Source organism: Phascolarctos cinereus, unplaced genomic scaffold (genome assembly GCF_003287225.1).
Source record: "Phascolarctos cinereus isolate Bilbo 61053 unplaced genomic scaffold, phaCin_HiC Scaffold_2;HRSCAF=192, whole genome shotgun sequence".
NCBI classification, from domain to species: Eukaryota; Metazoa; Chordata; class Mammalia; order Diprotodontia; family Phascolarctidae; genus Phascolarctos; species Phascolarctos cinereus.
The window spans coordinates 381,985,292-382,003,872 of record NW_027555625.1 but is presented as its reverse complement, the minus strand read 5'-3'; the positions used below and the strand labels follow the sequence as shown (position 1 = coordinate 382,003,872).

Sequence of the window (18,581 nt, the reverse complement as noted above, 5' to 3'; positions counted from 1 at the left end):
TATCAATTGTTTCAGGCCATAGGTGTACAAGACATTCCCCAGGGTCCCTCCAGTCCCATTCTTGCTCTCAACTGGCTGTCAGACATGTTCCTCTGTATTTGCATTTTAAAATTGTTGTTCAGTCATTTCAGTCTTGTCTGATTCTTCCTGAACCCCTTTGGGGTTTTCTTGGCAGAGATACTGGAGTGGTTTGCCATTTCCTTCTCCGGTTCATTTTACAAATGAGGAAACTGAGGCAAACAGGGTTAAGTGACTTGCCCAGGGTCACACTACTAGTAAGTATGTGAGGCTGGATTTGAACTCAGGTCTTCCTGGCTCCAGGTCCAGCACTCTATCTACTGTATCACCTAGCTGCATTTTAAAAAGGGATCCTTTAAGATAGAACAGCCCCATTCCTAACTGCTTTTTGGGGACAGAGAAGGGAGATAAGAGTAAAAGAGCTTGGTCAATAAGAAGTAAAGTGTGCATTTGAGTCAAAGGCCCTGAGTTTCTAATCCTCATTCTGTAACTATCTGGGTAAGTCACTTTACCTCTTGGGTATCAGTTTTCTCAGTTGTAAGATGAGGGGGTTGGATGAAATGAGCCTTAAGGTCCTGTTATGAATGAATGAAAACTACAGAATTTTATTGGGAGAAATAAGACCAAAATTTGAGGTTTCCTGTTCGCTGGTGAGAAGGTTTAATGTAATAACCAAAGGGAGCAGAGAGCATAGGTTAATGGGAATACTTCCCCAGGGTGTGCCAGCGCCCTGGGCTTATGGTATATGCTTGGTGATAACAATTATAATAATATCAAAGGTAATTCACAGACTGAATTTAAATGAGAAAAGGTGTATAAAATGCTTTACAAAGCTTAAGATCCTATATAAATGTTAGCTATTTTTGTTTTTGCCAATTAAAATACCAGCAGGATTTTTTTCTAAATAGACAAAATGATAAAGAAACTTCTTGGGAAAACATGTCAGCAAGACAAAAATGATCAATAGAGGAGGACTTGACCTTCTGGACTATATTACCCAGCCTCATCTAACTCCTTCCCCTTCCCACCCCAACCCAGCCCACTCCCCTTCCTTCATCCTTATCTGGACTCACAAACCCTGGGATGTATGGTCTTCTCTACTCATTCTATTCCCCAATCAGATTTTATGAGATTTTGGGGGCTGAGGAGATCTTGGGCTATTGCATTGGGAGGAGCTGGTCAAAGTCCTTTTCTCCTCAGAACCCACAGATTTGGTTTACTGAAGCCCTGTTGGGTAGAGCAGATGTGGAAAATATGTCTCACCTGGATGGCAGCTTCCCGTCTCTGCCTTCACCCCTCAACCTCCCCAGCGCAGGACAGAGAAGAAAGGACTGGATCAGGCATTGGAGGACCTGGGTCCAGATACAACCTCTGCTGCCTATTACCTGTAGGCAAGCCTTTGGGCAAAACTTTTAACCTTCCTAGGCCTTAGTTTTCTCATCTGTAAAATGAGAAAGATGGACTGATGGGGCTCTAAGCATCCCTCCCAGCTCTATATCAATGATCCAAAGCTGTGCGTTTCCTCAGGCCCAGAGCTGAGTTGCTTTGAGGCTCCAAAGGGCTCTGGGGAGGCTTTTTGTGTGGCATTGCTATGCGATTCATCTGGCACACCAGAGGCTCTGGGTACCTCACTGGGGAAAAAGGCAGGAAGCAGTTTAGACATTGGTCAACTTACTTATCTTCATGAGTTCAAATCCAGCCTCAGTCACTTACTAGCCATGTGACCCTGGGTTTCCTCTACTGTAAAATGGGGATAATAATTATCTCTACCTTCCATGTTGCTGTGAGGATCAAATGAGATATTTGTGTAAGTGCTTAGCATAGTGCCTGGCACATAGTAAACACCAAATAAATGTAAACTATTGTTATTGTTATTATCCAAGATTCCACACTTGCACAACCCCAACACCCTCCTCCCCCACACACCCAATCTGTTGCCAAGTGCTGTCAATTCTATCTTGACATCTTTTGTATCCACCCCTTTTCTCGTGATGCTGCTGCTTTGGCACAGACCCTTAAATCAAGAATCTTCCTACTCTATCCCTCCTCCACCCAGCTGCCAAAGTGATCTTCCTAAAGAGCAGTGATCACGTCTCCTCCCTATTTAGTAAACTCGTTGTTGTTGTTCAGTTTTTCAGTTGTGTTCGACTCTTTGTGACCCCATTTGGGGTTTTCTTGGCAGAGATGCCGAGTGGTTTGCCATTTCCTTCTCCAGCTCATTTTACAGATGAGGAAACTGAGGCAAACAGGGTTAATTGACTTGTCCAGTGTTACACTGCTAGTAAATTCCTGAGACCAGATTTGAACTCAGGTTTTCCTGGCTCCAGGACCAGTACTCTATCCATGGAACCACCTAACTGCCCCTTAATAAACTCTGGTAGCTCCCTATTACCTCCAGGATCAAATATAAAATTCTGTTAGGCTTTCAAAGCGTTTCACAACCTTTCCCCTGCCATCCTCTCCAGTCTTCTTACACTTGAATCCCCTCCATGGTCCAGTGACATTGGCCTCCTTGCTATCCCTTGCACACAACACTCCATCACCCAACTCCATGCCTTTACACTGGTTCTCTCTCATGCCTGGAGTATTATCCCCTCTGGTCTCCCCTTAAGGCTTCCTTCACATCTCTACTAAAATCTTACTTAATGCAAGAAGCCTCATCCAATGCCATTCTGTGCTAACCTTCCCGCCTTTCCTGAGATTTACCTCTTATTTACTCTTGTATCTTGTAATACATAGCTGTTTGCATGCTGCCTCCCCACCCCCACCCCATCATGGTTAGGATGTGAGCCCCGAGGGCAGGGACCGGGCTTTTGCTTTTCTTTGTATCCCTAGAACTTAGCACGGTGCCTGACACATAGCAGGCGCTCAGTAACTGTTTGCTGCTTTGTTGTGTTTACTCCTGGTTCTGCTCTCTGGAGCTGAGGAGGATAGAACCACTCCCTCTTCCTTGTGACAGCTTTTTAGATATTGGAAGACAATGACTATGATTTCCTCTCCTTTCTGCTGTGCCCCAAAGAATGGCCAAGTCTTTACCTTTCCCTTCTGGAGCCTTTTCAGTCTTTTTATTCCTCATTCAATTTGTTGACTTTGAGAGTCCATGAGCACTGGCTCATAGATTTGGAGCTGGTAAGGACCTTAGAGGTCACCCAGTCCAATTTCCTCATTTAACAGATGAGGAAAGTTAAGGGTCAAAGTGGGTAAATGACTTGCTCAAGAGGGCTTATACCCACTTGACCATGCAGAGCAAAACCAAGACTCATAGTTTCTTGTTCTTTGTTAGACATGATCTTCATGGAAGCCCTATTAGGCTCGATTCAGGATGCTTATTCTATTTTGGTCTTTGCTTTGTGAGTGAAGCAAGGCTCAGGCTGGTGACATTTTTCAGCGGTGTTATCTGGGAGTGCAGCCTGTCTCCAGAACTGGCATAAGAACCTTGGCAAGGGGTATTCTTGGGGTGACACAGAGTAACAGCAGCCACGCTCTGACATTGAGGGAACCTTGGTTCCAGCAGAAGGTCCCAGGTTTCAAAGACTTCTTTTAATTCAAATAATGGTTAGGATCTCTTTGAGGCCTCAGCTCAGCTCCCAGACAAAGTCTCAGGCACTCTGCATACCTTTTCACACCCATTAGAAAGATGGAAATTGTGTTACATCTGATAGAATTTTAAAATGAAAGAGAGGTTAATTTAGGGTTAGAAGAGCTTACACAGGTAGAAATATAGCTAATTCCCAATGAAAGCAGTCTAAGTTAAAATACAAGATAAAATATATCAGTGGTGTCCCATAATATTGCTTTTCTGCTTACCTTAACTTTTCATTATTATTATTATTATTATTATTATTCCAGTTCAAGAACCTAAAACCAGACTCTGGTTAAGGAGATGAAATTTATTCAATCGTTTACACAAGAGGTAATCTGACATAGTTAAAAGAACTTGAGACTGAAAGTGAAGGAGACTTGGGTTTGAATCATGACTCTGACACTAACATGTTCCAAATTTCAAATTTGAGATTTCATTTAGTTTCATTGTCATTTAGTCATTTTTCAGTCACCTCCAACTCTTTGTGACTCCATTTGGAGTTTTCTTGGCAAAGATACTGGGGTAGTTTGCCATTTCCTTTTCCAGCTCGTTTGATAAACGAGGAAACTGAGGTAAACAGGGTTAAATGACTTGCCAAGGGTCACCCAGCTAGTAAGTGTCTGAGGCCAGACACTCTATCCATTGTGCTACCTAGCTGCCTGTTTGACCCAGAATAACACTACTGGGTCTGTACCCCAATATTAGTTCAATGTAAAATTAGCTCTTTCCTCAACTACTTCCTTACCTGGAGCTGGTCATTTCTGGATCACATTTAGAGCTGGAGGTGACCTCAGAGGTCATCTAGCTCAAATGAGGAAGCCGAGCCCCACAGAGATTTAGTGACTCATCAGGAGGTCATTCAGGTAGGACGAACTGGGATTTAAACCAGGGTCTTCTGACTTCAAATGCAGCATTCTTTCAACTGTATCAGCATGTCCATTACCAGTGTCAGGTCATAAAGGAAGTTAGTTGGTGGTAGTTTGTTTTGTTTTTTTGGCCAGATTCTTTTTTGCAGTTATCTTCAAAAGGAAAGAGGCATGGCCGTAGATAGATAGAGAGCTGCCTTCAACGTCTGTTAGACCTGGGTTCAAGGCAGTTTCTGAAACATACTGCCTCTGTGTGTGTGCGCATGAGAGGGACAGAGACAGAGAGCCTGGATAAGTTAGTTAAGCTCTCCATGGCCCCAGGTAATAAAGGTTCTAAATTGCAGAGTAGTTATAGCTCTTCAGAAAGAAATCACAGGTTCGAAACCCGGAAAAGTCCTCAGAAGGGAAGCAAGAACATTGTAGCACTTCCTTACACCAATTTAAGTGTCTACAGTTCACAGGTTACTAGGTATAAGCTGAGTAGCCTGCAGTTTACAGATCGGAACCTCTTCCCTTTCTTGAAAATTAGCATCGCCTCCCATTTCCAGTCATACAGCAGTTCTCTTATTCTCCAGATCACTGACAAGGCCTCAGTGTTCAGCACACTGGGATGTTGTTTATCAGTCTGGTAACTTGAAGCTACTGGGGCAGCTGGAATAGGTGCTTTCTGTTTATCTCCTAACCTACCTTGGGTATCCATTCCATGTAACCATTTGAATCCTCTTTCCTAGGTCGGGGTTTCCTTCGTAGAGAAATAAAGCTTAAGCAGTACTGCCTTTTCTCCATTAGTGGTTAGCATGGTCAGTCACCTTCAGCAGCATCTTATCCCCTCTTTAATAATTCTCTTTGGCTCTTGTCTGAATCAAATTAAAAATTCCTTCTTTTTGGCCTAAATTTTCATCACCAGCTTCAGCTCCTGCTAAGCTCTGGCTCTCCAACATCCTTCTTAAAGGACTGTATTCCATTTTGGTATTCGTTCTCAGTGACGTTCCTGGGTATCCACAACTTTAGACATTTGCCCCTTTTCTTTCTCTTTAAAATCACCACTGGGGGCAATTAGGTGGTGCAGTGGATAGAGCACCAGGAGGAACTGAGTTCAAATGTGGCCTCAGACCAAACACTGGACACTTACTAGCTGTGTGACCCCGGGCAAGTCACTTAACCCCGATAGCCTAAAAAAAAAAATCACCACTGTTCGTATTTTGAGAATTCCTTGTTGGCAGCTTCTTATTGTCCTTGGGTTGCCTTCCCCTCTAGAATCTTAGGCCATGGAATCCTGTTCATCCTTCCTCTAAATTCATAGGATCATAGATTTAGAGTTAAAAGGGACCTCAGCATTTAGCCCCGGTATAGGTAAATATGGTCAATGTGGAGCAGCAGCTGTAACCTGCTCCACAGCAGCAAGTGTCCTCGTAGGAACTTTGCTTCAGTCCCAGATCTGCTTCCAGCAAGCATAGGGAACACGGGCCCAGGCACTAATGGTATTCTACTGAGGGTATTGAGGGCATGTGACTAGGAAGCTGTGACTTCACCACCAGGATCCTAACCTGCCACACCCACCCCGGAGGTCAAATGTTGATTTAGCCAGGAAAAGAGGAACATGGTAGCTCTCCTCAAGTGGCTGAAGGGCTGTCTTGTAGAGCAAGGGATCTGGCTTGTTTTGTTGGTCTTCAGAAAGAAGAGTTGAGAAACATCCGTAAGACAGATACATCTAGGCTCAGTGAGAGAAAGAGCTTCCTAACAGAGAGAGTCAAGTCCAAATGGAATGAGCTGTGTCTTCCAAAGGAGCTGGTTCCCATTTCCTGGAGTTCTTCTAGGGGAGCCTGGATGACTCTTTGTTAAGTGTGATTCTTGTTCAGATATGGATTGGACAAGATGGTCTCTAAAGTTTTTTCCAAATCTTGAAATTCTTTGAATCACCTGATTTTACAAATTAAGAAGGAAATGACCTGCTCATGGTTATGTAGGTTGGGATTCAAACACAGGTCCTTTGATTCTGAATCCAGGCTTCTTTGCAGGCACCATGCTGCATCTTTGAAATCTGTTCTCTTTAAATCAATGGTACACTTTAGATTATGTCTGAATTTCCTCTTGAGGCAGCTGGGTAGCTCAGTGGATAGGTGCTGGGCATGTAGTCAGGAAGACTCCTCTTCCTAAGTTCAAATCTGGTCTCAGACACTTATTAGTTGGGTGACCCTAGGCAAGTCATTGTTTGCCTTGGTTTCCTATCTGTCAAATGAGCTAGAGAAGGAAATGGCAAACCACTGCAGTATTTTTGTCAAGAAAACCCCAATTGGGGTTGGACATGATGGAAAAGACTGAACAACAACAGTTGCCTTTCCTCTATCATTAGTTTTAAGATCACTCATTTCTTCTCAAGGTTCCCATTTCTATTTCAGCAGGCAGCTCCTTCTAATTATTCATTATCTCTACGGAAGTCCTTCCCAGCTCAACATTATATGGTTCCAAGTAGTCAGAGAGCTGAGAGCAGAGTAAGTGGCAGGGGAGAAGAGAAGGGGATTTGCGCTGGCCAACAAGATTGCAGGAATGGAGCAGTTTATATATGGGGTTTTTAGCCACCCTTTTCTCCAACTTGATTCCTAAGAGCCTAAGGCAGTGTTGCCCAAACTGAAATGGCCATAGGATACCTTGGGGCTTGAAACACATTGATAAAATATTGGGGTCATGGGATGTGGAGAACTCTAGGATGAAGAGAGTTGTGGTTAAAATTTTAGAATGAAATGGAGGAAATTGAGCCTATCGCTAAATACTCATCAAACCCAAGTATTTTCGACACACAGAAAAATTCAATATTTAATATTTTAGAGGGGGAAAGTATGGCTGTCTAAATTTTCTTCCAGAATCCTTTTTGTATTATGTGGAATGTCAGGGTCCCTTAGGACACAATTTGGAAAACATTGGCCTAAGACAGACCTACACAAATTGGCAATAGGTAGGGCCAAAATTAAAATAGGCTAAACTTTTTCAGGTCACAGATATGGGCGTGGACAAAGCACTCATTCCATCTTTACTTTCTTTTATATCCTCTCCATCTTCATGGGCCACCCAAAATCCTTCAGTGGGCTACAAGTGGTCCACGGGCCATATGTTGTGCAGGCCTGGCCTAAGAGCTAGTGGGAGCTCTAGCATTGGTGCTGACTCATCCTACCCAGAATTCAGCCCAGTCTTGCAGGCCTCTTATATGCTGTACCCCCTGACCCTCCAAGTGATGCAAGTGATGGAAACCATCTTTGGTGACTTGGTGTTTTTTTTCTTCTTGCAGCAGCTGCGGGACAGCAGGGAAGACCTGGGGCTGGAGAAGGAGCTTCACAGTCCAAGTCCTGTTCTATTCAGTAGTGCAAATCTTTGCATTACTGCCACTCAAACCCTCCAGGTGGATGGTTCTGGGAGAGGGAGCCAAACACTGAAGGGGAAAAATGGCAAGTCAGCAAGTCAGAAATACAACTTTTTGAGAAGAAAATAAATTCTAGAGTCATCAGATGTCAGTCTTAGAAGGGACCTCAGATAGACTGGATCTATTCATAGATAAGGAAACTGAGGGAAGTGACTTGCCCAAGGTCACACAAGTAGTTATGGCAGGATCCTCTGATCGAATGCAGTGTAGAGAACACAATAGATAGATAGGTAGGTGGATAGATGGATGATGGATACAGAGATGGATAGATATATGATAGATGGATAGATGGATGGATGGATAAATAGCTGGATAGATGATGGATATATAAAGATAGATAAACAGATAGATGAATAGATAGATGGACTTTCATGAAGTATTTAATATGTGGTGCAGGGCATTGTGCTAAGCAATGACCATCATCATGCAAAGTCTTTGCTTTTACACATCTGCTGGTTCCCTTGCCCATCTGGCCTCCTGTTCTCTAGCCCTGGTTGCTTCCATTACTTGCTTGAACATATGGGCTTGGGAGAACTTGGCTAGTAGCTCCATATGCATTCTGAACAGAAAGATAAAAAATAACTCTATATTCAGGACAGCAGTTACTCAACCTTTAGGCACATTAAACACGCTCTATGTTGTATGGTTTTGGGGGAAAAATTGATCCCGTCCACCACCACCCCTACTGATTTTCTCCAGACTCTCTTAGGTATGAGACTAAGGATTTAGAGTGTGATGGAGAGTCAGAAGATCAAGTTTCATATCCACAATCTGCAATTTACTAGCTGTGTGACCTTGGGCAAGTCACACATATTTTCTCATCAATAACATGAAGGGGTTGTATTAAGTTATCTCTAAGGTCCCCTCCATCTCTAAAGCTTATGATCTAATGCACCCAGGCGATACACATTTGCAAGAAAGAAGTGTTTGATGTGATGTAATTACTGGCAAGATACTTTATATAGCATCCCTCACATCAGCGTGTTAACAACCCAGTACAGGGAAATTAGACTGCAGTGCAAGCTGGATGAACCCCATGGGTCCTGGATTTCACCCTTATCTTGAAAAGTACCGATTTAATGGGGGGGGAAATGCTGATTTGGCTGTCATACTTTGTCTTACATGTACACAGTATCATTGTTAACAGTGAAAAAAATATTTTTTAAAAAATCTATGGTGTGTTGCAAGTTTTCAGGCACGAGGGGGAGCCCAAGGCAAAGAATCTGGTGCCCATGTAATAATACTGTCTATATTCCCAATATGTTTTTGTTGTCTTGGGCCTAGGGAGCTTGAATAGGCTTGCTCCACCTCCAAACCTAACCCAAAGTAAAATCATTTAATGAGAAAGCAAGGAAAGAAAAGTTGCAAATCTCGGACAGATTTTCCCATTGTCATGCCATCAGTGGGAAAAGCAGATGCAAAAGGAATCCTCTGGAGGGTCATGCACACAAGAACATGCACGGGCAGGGTACAAATGCAGAGGAGTGCAAGTGTATGGAACATTTGGAAGAGTGACTCACAGCTCTGATGCTGCTGCCGGGCCACTGCTATCTTCCGATGATAGCCCACGAAGCAAGCCAGAGTACAGTTCTGGGTATTGATTTCAAGCCTAGGATTCCTAGCTCCTTTGGCAATTCCAGTTGCCCTGAACTCTCTGGGGAGGGGGCTAGAGACAAGGTGGTTTCTCACAAAACCCCCACTTGTCAAATTCCTGCCTTCTCTCAGCCTGGACAGACAAAGTCCAACTGACAGAACTACAGGAGAAAGAATGACAGCCCTGCAAGGGACTTGGGAACACAGAATATCAGAGGCAGAAGGGCACTCGGAACACAGAAATGTTAGAGCTAGAGATCATTGAAGTCCAAGTCTCATCTTACAGATGAGGCAACCCAAGCTAAACTCAAGGTCACCTAGCTAGTGAGTGATAATGTGACAGCTAAAACCCAGGCCTCCTGCCTCGCAGGGCAGGGCTCCTCCCTCTGCATCCCCAAGCTGAGTCCTTCAGGGATGACTGCTTTAGAGAGTGGTCAAGTGTTTACCATGTGGCTTGCACGGTGGCATATGTGGAATACCTGTAGGTGACTTACCTGGTAGACTTCTTGGAACCTGGGCCCCACACACCGCCTGCACCGACAACGTCACCTACTCTTGCCCCTAGCCTCAGGATCCCAATTCAGCGACCGGACAGAGCTAATAAAGAAGGGTCTTGGCCAGCATGTGTCCATGTGTTTTGTATTGTTTTTAAACACAGTAGTGTATTTGTTATAGTTTATTTATAGGCGATCACGTCACTATTTACAGTACATGAGCAAAGAGATTCTACAGTCTTTGTGATGTAAACAATTAGCTCCACAGCTGGAGTTTGAAAAAAAGAAGCCCGTTCTGAAGTATTTACAGAAGTTAAAATAGAACTTTATACTCACGGGATAATAATACACAGAGCAATTTGGTTAAATTATCTATGAAACTATAGAATCTGACAATGTAAAAATACAAGGAAACGTTTTCTCATTTAGAAGGTAGACAGGTAAATCACACTAGAAATAAAATAACAACAACAACAATAACACCAACAACACTGAGAGGCAGAGGAGTCCCTTGCCTTTGAAGGTTAAAGTATATTATATAAATAAGGACACATCCCAACAGAAGCGGGAAAATATATAAAAACCTCTACCAATTAAAAAAAATAGCAAAACTAAAAACTTGATTCTCAATCATTAGCGGTGTCTTTTACAAAATTAAAATTGAGCTTTCTATTATAAATAACAAAGCAGATGTGTCCCTCTGTAGGTGAAATTCTTGCACCTTTCTCAAGAAATGCATCAACTGAATTTCTCTCTCTCTCTCTCTCTCTCACACACACACACACACACACACACACACACACACACACACATATGCATGGGCACTCTTTGCTGCATTTACCTTGCCTAGCTTCCTGATCAATAATGCCCCAAACTGTGCCCTTTTGCAGGGATGGGGATCTGAGCTCATGGAACCATCCCCAGGTTCTAGCCCATGATGGAAAGATAAAGGCTTCCCTTAGCTCAATATTGCTGAGGGTTGTCAAGGTTGGGCTGAGCTAAGCTGCCACCTGACCCCTAGAGCCAGGGATTAAGGCTCACCTATAGACAGAGAGCATTATTCCATCAGAGTCAGAGTTCCTGGGGGTTGGGGCCTAGGAGGCCCCAGTGAAGATTTCAGAGCTAACCTTAGGATGCAAGGCTGGTTGGGAGGAGTGGGAAGGGATGGTGAGCAGAACTCCCTAAGGATTTAGGAAGACTGCCCTAACCTGGGACACTATAGGACCCTTTCCCCCTAGGATAAGCTGCCCAGAAAACCAAGTGGACCATCTCCTTTTCTACCAAATGCCCTCATCAAGACACTCTCTGGGATTCCCAAAGCCTTCTTGGTAGGCTATTTTATGACTTTTTATTCCTAACCTGAAAGCATTTGAAAAGCTATTTAAATACAAAAACTCCTTCATCTTCTCCATTGTAATTGAATATTCATTCAGCACCTACTATGTGCTCAAGTGCTTTCCAGGACATGGGAAAGAGCAGGCCTGGCCCTGCTTAGTTTTGGAGAAGCCTTAAGCTCCCACCTCATCCCTTATTTCCTTCCCTCTTTTGAGGGACAGGGGAGCTGTGCAGAGGGGTTACCCTAAGGATACCAGGAGTTAGACTTGCTGGTATCGTACTTTTTGGGAAAGCTGCTCCTTATACCATGGACTCACTCTATGGAGGTTCAGTTCAGGCTTGGTCCCCCATGTCCACAGTGGTATTTAGTGCAATTGAAAACATAATGAAATCCACGGAAAGTCTACAAAGGGGATGATTTCTAGGGCCTTTGATAACTAGTGTTATAATGGGCTCTGCCGTCCTCAGACAGAAAGCAAAAGGGAGAAAGTGGATTCCCACCTCCCCGCCCCCCACCCACCAAATACATTACATACCCTGCATCTATCCACTTTGGGCCTTCTCAGTCAATAAACATTTATTAAGCGCCTACTATGTGCCAGGCACTTTAGTAAGGCAAAAATGTTACCTAATTTCCAAGAGGCAGGCCCGATGGAAAATGCCCATGAGCTGATCACAACTCCAGGAAAAGTGACACATGAGTGATTTCTAGGCCTCCTCAGGTGAGTGGAGAGTTGAGAAGTAAGGTCTTCCTGTGTTTCAAAGTCAAGGGGCCAAAGGATTTTTAAAAGCTGGGACCTAAGAATTTTTGTTTGGTTTTCATTTTGGTCTGGATTTATAAGGTCATCAGTGCCAGGATCTCCTGACTGATGTCGATTGGCATTTCATCTGTAACTCAGAGCTTCAGTGAGCTTTTTGGAGGCACTGGTATATGGAGACTTGCCCATGGTCACATGGCTAGCATATGTGAGGCAGGGTTTGAACCCTGGTTTTCCTCATTCCAAGGCTAGCCCTCTACCTACTATGCTGCATTGTCTCTTGAGGGGAAAATCTAGTATAATGAAAAGAGCACCTGTTCTGTGGTCCAGAGGGCCAGGGTGTAAATCCTAATTTTGCTCCTTAATACCTGTATGTCCTGGGACAAGTCATTTAATCTCTCTAGACCTCTGGTTCTGCATCTTAAAACCCCTTAAAATAAAGGGGTTGGGCTAGATCTGTAAGGTCCCTTCCAGCTCTACATTGCATGTCCAGTCCCCCTCCTGCCCCTAATTTACAGATAAGGGCCCACGTTTGATGGCGAAGGAGAAGGAAGCCCATGTCTAGGTCTGCACCAGACAAATGTTTCCTCTTTATTAAAACCTACTAACACGGGTAGCATAATTGATGAACCATCACATTCCACCTATGACTTTTCTGTACATTTTCTAGTCATCTCAAGCAATGTCTGAAAAATCTTGCTAAACTATGCAGTTTTTTCAAACAAGCAAACTCCTAATGGAGAAAATTTCCCAAGGTGCATGCAGTATGAAGAGAGAGCAAAAGCTGTCTGGATATACCCTTCCCGTGAAAGCATTCACTGCAGAGAAGCCCTGATTCCCAGGCAGGCATCTCTGAATGCCATCTTCTCACATCATCCTTTAAGAGTCTATGGCTTAAGCTCTGAGGAGGCCTCCTCCATACAGGAGTAAAAATAACTGGTTCCCTGCATCTCGGCTGACTGACTCACCGAGAGTATTCATTCTGAGGGTTGGAAATGGCCCAGTGGCTAAAAACTAGATTAAAAAAAGCAGGTAGGAACCTATCCTACCTCACTATGGCTTGGGCTACCAACAGCTGCGGAAGGCAGTGAAGAACATAATAACATGATAGACTAACAGGATAGAATCTTAGGGTTCATCTAGTCCTCTCCACCCCTACCCCTGCCCCATCCCCTGCTGCAACCATTTTACAGAGGGCTTAAACTGAGTCCCACAGAGGGGAAGTCACTCAGCTATATAGTAAAGACAGCAGTTTCATAAAAGAGTGTTTTCTCACAGAGAGGTTGGCTTTATGTGAAATGTTTTTCAAACTCCTTAACCTCTTCTAATTTACTGGGCTTGTGATGAGACTAGGCGTGGTGTGGCCTTTTGTTTCTAGATTCTATTTTTGGCCACTCTTGCAAAGAAATCGGACAAAGTGCTCAAACAAGTGTGGTTTTCCTTTCATACATCTTCTAAATGAGGTGGCTTCTAGCCCTGCGTTTCCTTCCTCCACTGGCACTCACCTGGCAGCATCTTTCCTCATCCTGAGTTACCTCTTTGTACTGACAAAGAAGCAGATAGAACCTTCCTTGAATTAGCGTTTTCATCGAAGTGACCTACTGGCTTAATATAAAGTCATCCCATGTCTACACCCCAAAGCTCAAAGTGATCGGGCTCCAAAATTGAGAGTTATCAGACAAACGGTACTTGAGCGGCACGCTAAGGCTCCTGGCTTTCTTTTGAGCTCTCCTGGGCAGTGGTGCTGGAGGAAGACCGTGAACCTTGAGTCAGGAAACTTGGGCTTGAATCTCAGCTCTGCCAATAACCTTGGGCAAATCACTTAACCTCTACGAGCCTCAAATTACCCCTTTTGCAAAATGGGAGATAATAATTGCACTTTCTACTTTACAGGGTCACCATGAGAAATATGCTTCGTAAATTGTAAAGTGCTATAGAAACTGGAGTTGTTGTTTACAATATTGTTCCAGACTCAGCAAGGACCAGTTGAGTCAATTTTTCCTTTGAAATGCAAAAAGAGTTTGGGAGACAAGATCCAACATATTGCACAATGTTACTGATTCCCCACACTGGTCAGTGTAGCACAGAGAGGGGCCTTACTCTTTTGGCCAAGAAAATGTGGAAGTCTACCTTCCCTATACATGCAATCCCTTCCCCTGAGGGCTCTGGCTTTCCAAGCTTAGGAAAGCTTCCCCATCTCAATGGGAGCAGCTACCAGGGGATCCTTTGTTCTAGCACCCAGCACTATTAACAAAGCATATGGGGATGGCTGTGCTTTAGTTTATCATCATCATCAATATTCAGTCTTTCAAAGTCTCCAGGACAAGCTTCAAGTACAATAGCGGCAGCAACCAAAGAAATATTCTGTCCATGGTCAACCCCAGATAGGCAGGTTCCTCCAGCAGGACCCTAGCTGCTGACCTTCAGGCCTCTGGGCCCCCAGTGGCCCACCCTCCCCATGGGCACCAGTGTGCATATTGCATAAGTCTTGGAGAAATCTCTCAAAACTATTTTATAGGCTCTAGGCATTAAAAAGACCACTTATTGCATTTCTTCCTGTATTAGGATTTGAGTATTGAGTCTTTGAATCATGGGACCTTCTTTCCTCTTGCACTAGTGATGGCACTGTTGCTTTCCTAAGCCTGTACTAGGCCCTAACTCCATCTGCGTTACAGCTCTATGAGATTCTAAAGCAGAGGCAGATACCCTGGATGGACCCTTAGCTGCACTCAATCCATTCATAAGTTTCACATTTTTGATGCATTTTCCTTCTATAACCAGAGCCCAGGTGTGAGCTTTGATTCAGCCTTGTGCTGAGGAAGGAGATGGAAGAATTCCACTTAGCGGTTTGACTGCGTTTTGATTTGTTTTTTTAAACATCAGCACAGCACAGAGACGGATAGCACTGCCCATTCCTAGATGGGGGTGAGGAAGGCTATCAGACACAGTACACACAAAGCGATGTTATGGCAATCACATGTAAACATCATTGTGGGGAGGGAGAAAATACGAGGATAGGAAAAAGGCAAAGCTACAATGAGGTGGTGGCCAAAGGCAGCAAGAGGCTTGCTCACTCTGGGTTCCAGCTGGAGGTTTGGAGGGGAGGAGGCTGGGAAGGGTTGACCACAAGGAGAGGTACCAGGCTCTGGCCTTTTGTGGGAAGCACATAAACTCAGGATATCTGGGGACATGATGGAGTCACAATGATGAGCAGGGAGCCCAGAGGACTATACTTTGGCAGGCAGAAACGACTTGAGAATTAGTCCTTGAACACAGAGAAACAAGTAACTTAATTACTAAAAAAAAAAAAAGATCTGGAGGTCAGGGGCTTCCCCTTCACTATTCACCTCAGTCTCAGGTTTCTCTTTTTAATTCCCTCCCCCACAAACCTGTTCTCAGCAATTTCTTTCACACTGAGGTCAGAAGGAGACTCTCCCCAGGAATATGTACATGTTCACAGGAATCACAGCCATAAGTTACAGGCTGGGAGTGGAGGGGGGAGAGGGGAGAGGAGGAGTCTTAAATGATAGAATTAGACAACGTGGAAGCTAGAAGGGAACTTAGAACAGAGAACACTGGTCCTGGAAGGGGCCATGGGGATCATCTACTCCAATCTTTTCACTTAATAGATGGGGAAGTTGAGGCTGACTAGCAGATTAGGGTAAGGTCTTTCCATTGGAAAAAGTGGCTTCCTCCTTAGCTGCTTAACATCTCAGGCAGCGGCAGCAGAGGGCTGTTCCTAGAGTGAATGCCTGTTAGTCTCATGGAAAAGCGAATGACTCTAACTCAAGGAACACCATCAGCCCATGATAGAATGTCACATGTTCCACTCTATAGAATCCAAGTAGCTCTGTCTCAGAAAGTGCTACTTGGCTCCAGTTGGAATAAAGGGGGATTGTGATGGTGATTCAGAAAAGCCTACCCACTATGGGTTTCCTCCCTTCTCTATGGATGAGTTAATATTGTAATGTTACCTGCAAGGATCCTAGCTACCCCACCTCAAAGTACAGGAGGAATCTGTACTCTGCCTAATGTTCAATCGATTGGTTCTCTGAACCGTTTTCCTGGCATCAGGTGAAATGCCATCCCAGGAAGCAGCTGATGCTACGGGAACAATGTTTCAAATTGTTATATTGCAATAGTCAATGTCACAGGAGATTTTAATTAACATATTAAAAACATGTAATCATGAAATGACATTAGTCAGGGCAAACTTTTATAGATCATGCCAGAAACAAGAACTGAGCACATTTAGCTAGCAACAGTTTCCTATGTGAAGCTTGAGTAAAACCTGCCATGAGAGTTATAGTCACCCCAGAACTGTGATAACTGGACTTGAACATGATTGGTTCTATATTTTGGGAACCCTCCTTCCCCAGGCTGGCTACTGGCCCAGTAGAAGAGGTAGTTAATGTGGGCAGTGCTGAGCTGATGCTGTGATTTCTGGCCTGGTAAAACTCTCAACTTCTGGACTGCGTGATGGATGGGAGATGAGAGAGCGCTGAGAACACAGGGCCTCTGCAGAGACCATTCCCCATGCCACTTGAGTTTCTGAAATGTACTTGCTCATGGCCTCTTGGAATCCAGACAACAACAGCCTCATGGCTAGGGCCAGTTCACAAGGACCCTGGCTGTAACTAAAGATTTTCGGGGACTAGGCATAAGAAGTGGGGCAGCACTGTCTCAACTGACGCAAACTTCCTCCAAGACCCTCTTCCCACTTGACTCTTTTGTGGCTAGGATCTTCTCAGATATTCATAAGACATGCTCTTTAGCCAAGCTCTTTGGACAATATTTACAAAATTAGCTCCCAATTCCCAAAGGATTCTTTCTGCCACCTGTGAACAAATTTACATGTCTCATGGTTGGGATGGCTGCATGACCTGTTTTCACTTGAGGGCCACGGATTAATATCTGCTCTTAACAAAAGCCCAGTATCTAAACTGCAGGTGGAGAGGATAGGGGTACGGACCGGACCTGTAATTGTATTAGTAAAAGGAACTCCTGGGTGAGGAGTTTCCCTCTGCCAATGCAGGCCATTATTTTCTCTGAAACTTAGAGCTTTAGAGATTTGCCTAAAGCCAAGAGGTCAAGTTACTTGTCTAGGTTCACACAGCCAGTATGTGTCAGAGTTGGACTGGAGTCTTCCTGGCTTGGAGGGCAGCTTTCTTACCCTACTACATCATACCGTCTCTCTCATTGGGAGTGGGCAGTTTCAGTAAGTATCGTTACTGGTAGCAGCTTAAAGTTTCTAAGTGCTCTTCAACTGTCAGGGATCGCTGGGTTGGTAGTTATTGGAAATTTGGTACAGTTTCTTGTCTGGTAGCTCAACCAGGAGGGCAAATGAGAATCAGAATGGACTGTTATGCCACAGGAGTGTATAACATTGCCAAGGAAACCCCATGGACAGTACTGGCATGGTATAGTCCACGGGGTCATGAAGAGCCAGAGACAACTGAGCATAACAACAAATGTATAGTGTAGCCAACCCAGTCCAATTGTGATTGAAACTGCACAACTCAGAGGCTTACTCTGAACTTCCCCGACTTTGGACAGTCTCATCCTGGACCTTCAGCCATTGCTCTGGAGGCTGTGGTTCTGCCACCCAAAGTAGCCAATGCAACACTGTGGGCTGGGATGATGTTGGGCGGACAGATGGAGAGGACTGGGATGAGGAAGGATGAGGGTTGGAAGATGGGCTGGTGACAGATGGAGCTTCACACAAATGTCCATCCAGCCTCCCGCTTCAGGGAGGAGATGAAGTCCAATGGATCCAACCCCTCCCTGCTTTTCCTCCTTCCTTCTTTTCTTCCTTCCCTCCCTCCCAGGGTCAGCCGGGAGTCCATCAGCACAGTGGCAAGCACCTCATTACAGTGCATAGTTAAGAGATCCAGGAAGCGGCACAATGAATTAGTTCGAAGTACAGTACATCTGAGCCATAAATATGGTATTTTAAGTACATACTTTTTTTTCTGCAATTAAAAATTAGTTTATAGTCCTGATTCTATTCACAAGTAACGTTTTTATCATCACACACTACAGACAGAAAATGTGATGGGAACATAGCTGCAACTCCACAATGGGAACCGGGATGGGTAGAGGGTTAGGAGAACTGGGGCTGGGTGGCAGAATGCTTACAGATGCACTGAAACAACCAGTCTGAAGCAAGGATACTAAAGTGTGGCAGTGGAACATTAACACCATGGAAACTCACAAACAGAAGCAGCTTTGTTCAATGTAAACATTGATTTAAAGGGACAGCAGTCTCAGTCTCTCTTTCTCTCTCTCTCTCGCTCTCGCTCTCTCTCTTTCGCTCTCTTTTTTCATATACTTAATTTCTTTGAAAACGTAAACATATTGGAAGGGCCTTGACTGAGGTATTGAGGTATTCCTCTAGGATTAAGGCTGTTATCGATGTAGGCTTCTCTGGGCCTCCTTCAGCAAGCTGTCAAAATCCATGGCTTCATACTTGTTTTTCACCGAAGCCGGGGAGGCCTCTTCTATATTGGAATCTGAGGA

The 18,581-nt window shown here is 44.2% G+C and overlaps 2 protein-coding genes across 3 annotated transcripts in view; one reads left to right on the top strand and one right to left on the bottom strand.

The window, feature by feature from the left end:
* PDE6A (phosphodiesterase 6A) overlaps positions 1-9,244 on the top strand; it is a 100,962-nt gene extending 91,718 nt beyond the window's left edge. Inside the window, exon 22 of the mRNA XM_020964219.2 lies at positions 7,751-9,244. Within this exon, the coding sequence (XP_020819878.1) occupies positions 7,751-7,824 (74 nt within the window). The 3' untranslated portion in view covers positions 7,825-9,244. The remainder of the gene's footprint in view (positions 1-7,750) is intronic.
* Positions 9,245-10,098: 854 nt separating this feature from the next.
* Positions 10,099-18,581, bottom strand: part of PPARGC1B (PPARG coactivator 1 beta) — a 169,525-nt gene continuing 161,042 nt past the window's right edge. For both annotated transcript variants that reach the window (XM_020964213.1, XM_020964214.1), the window contains exon 12: positions 10,099-18,574. In XM_020964213.1, the coding sequence (XP_020819872.1) occupies positions 18,471-18,574 (104 nt within the window). In that variant the 3' untranslated portion in view covers positions 10,099-18,470. The remainder of the gene's footprint in view (positions 18,575-18,581) is intronic.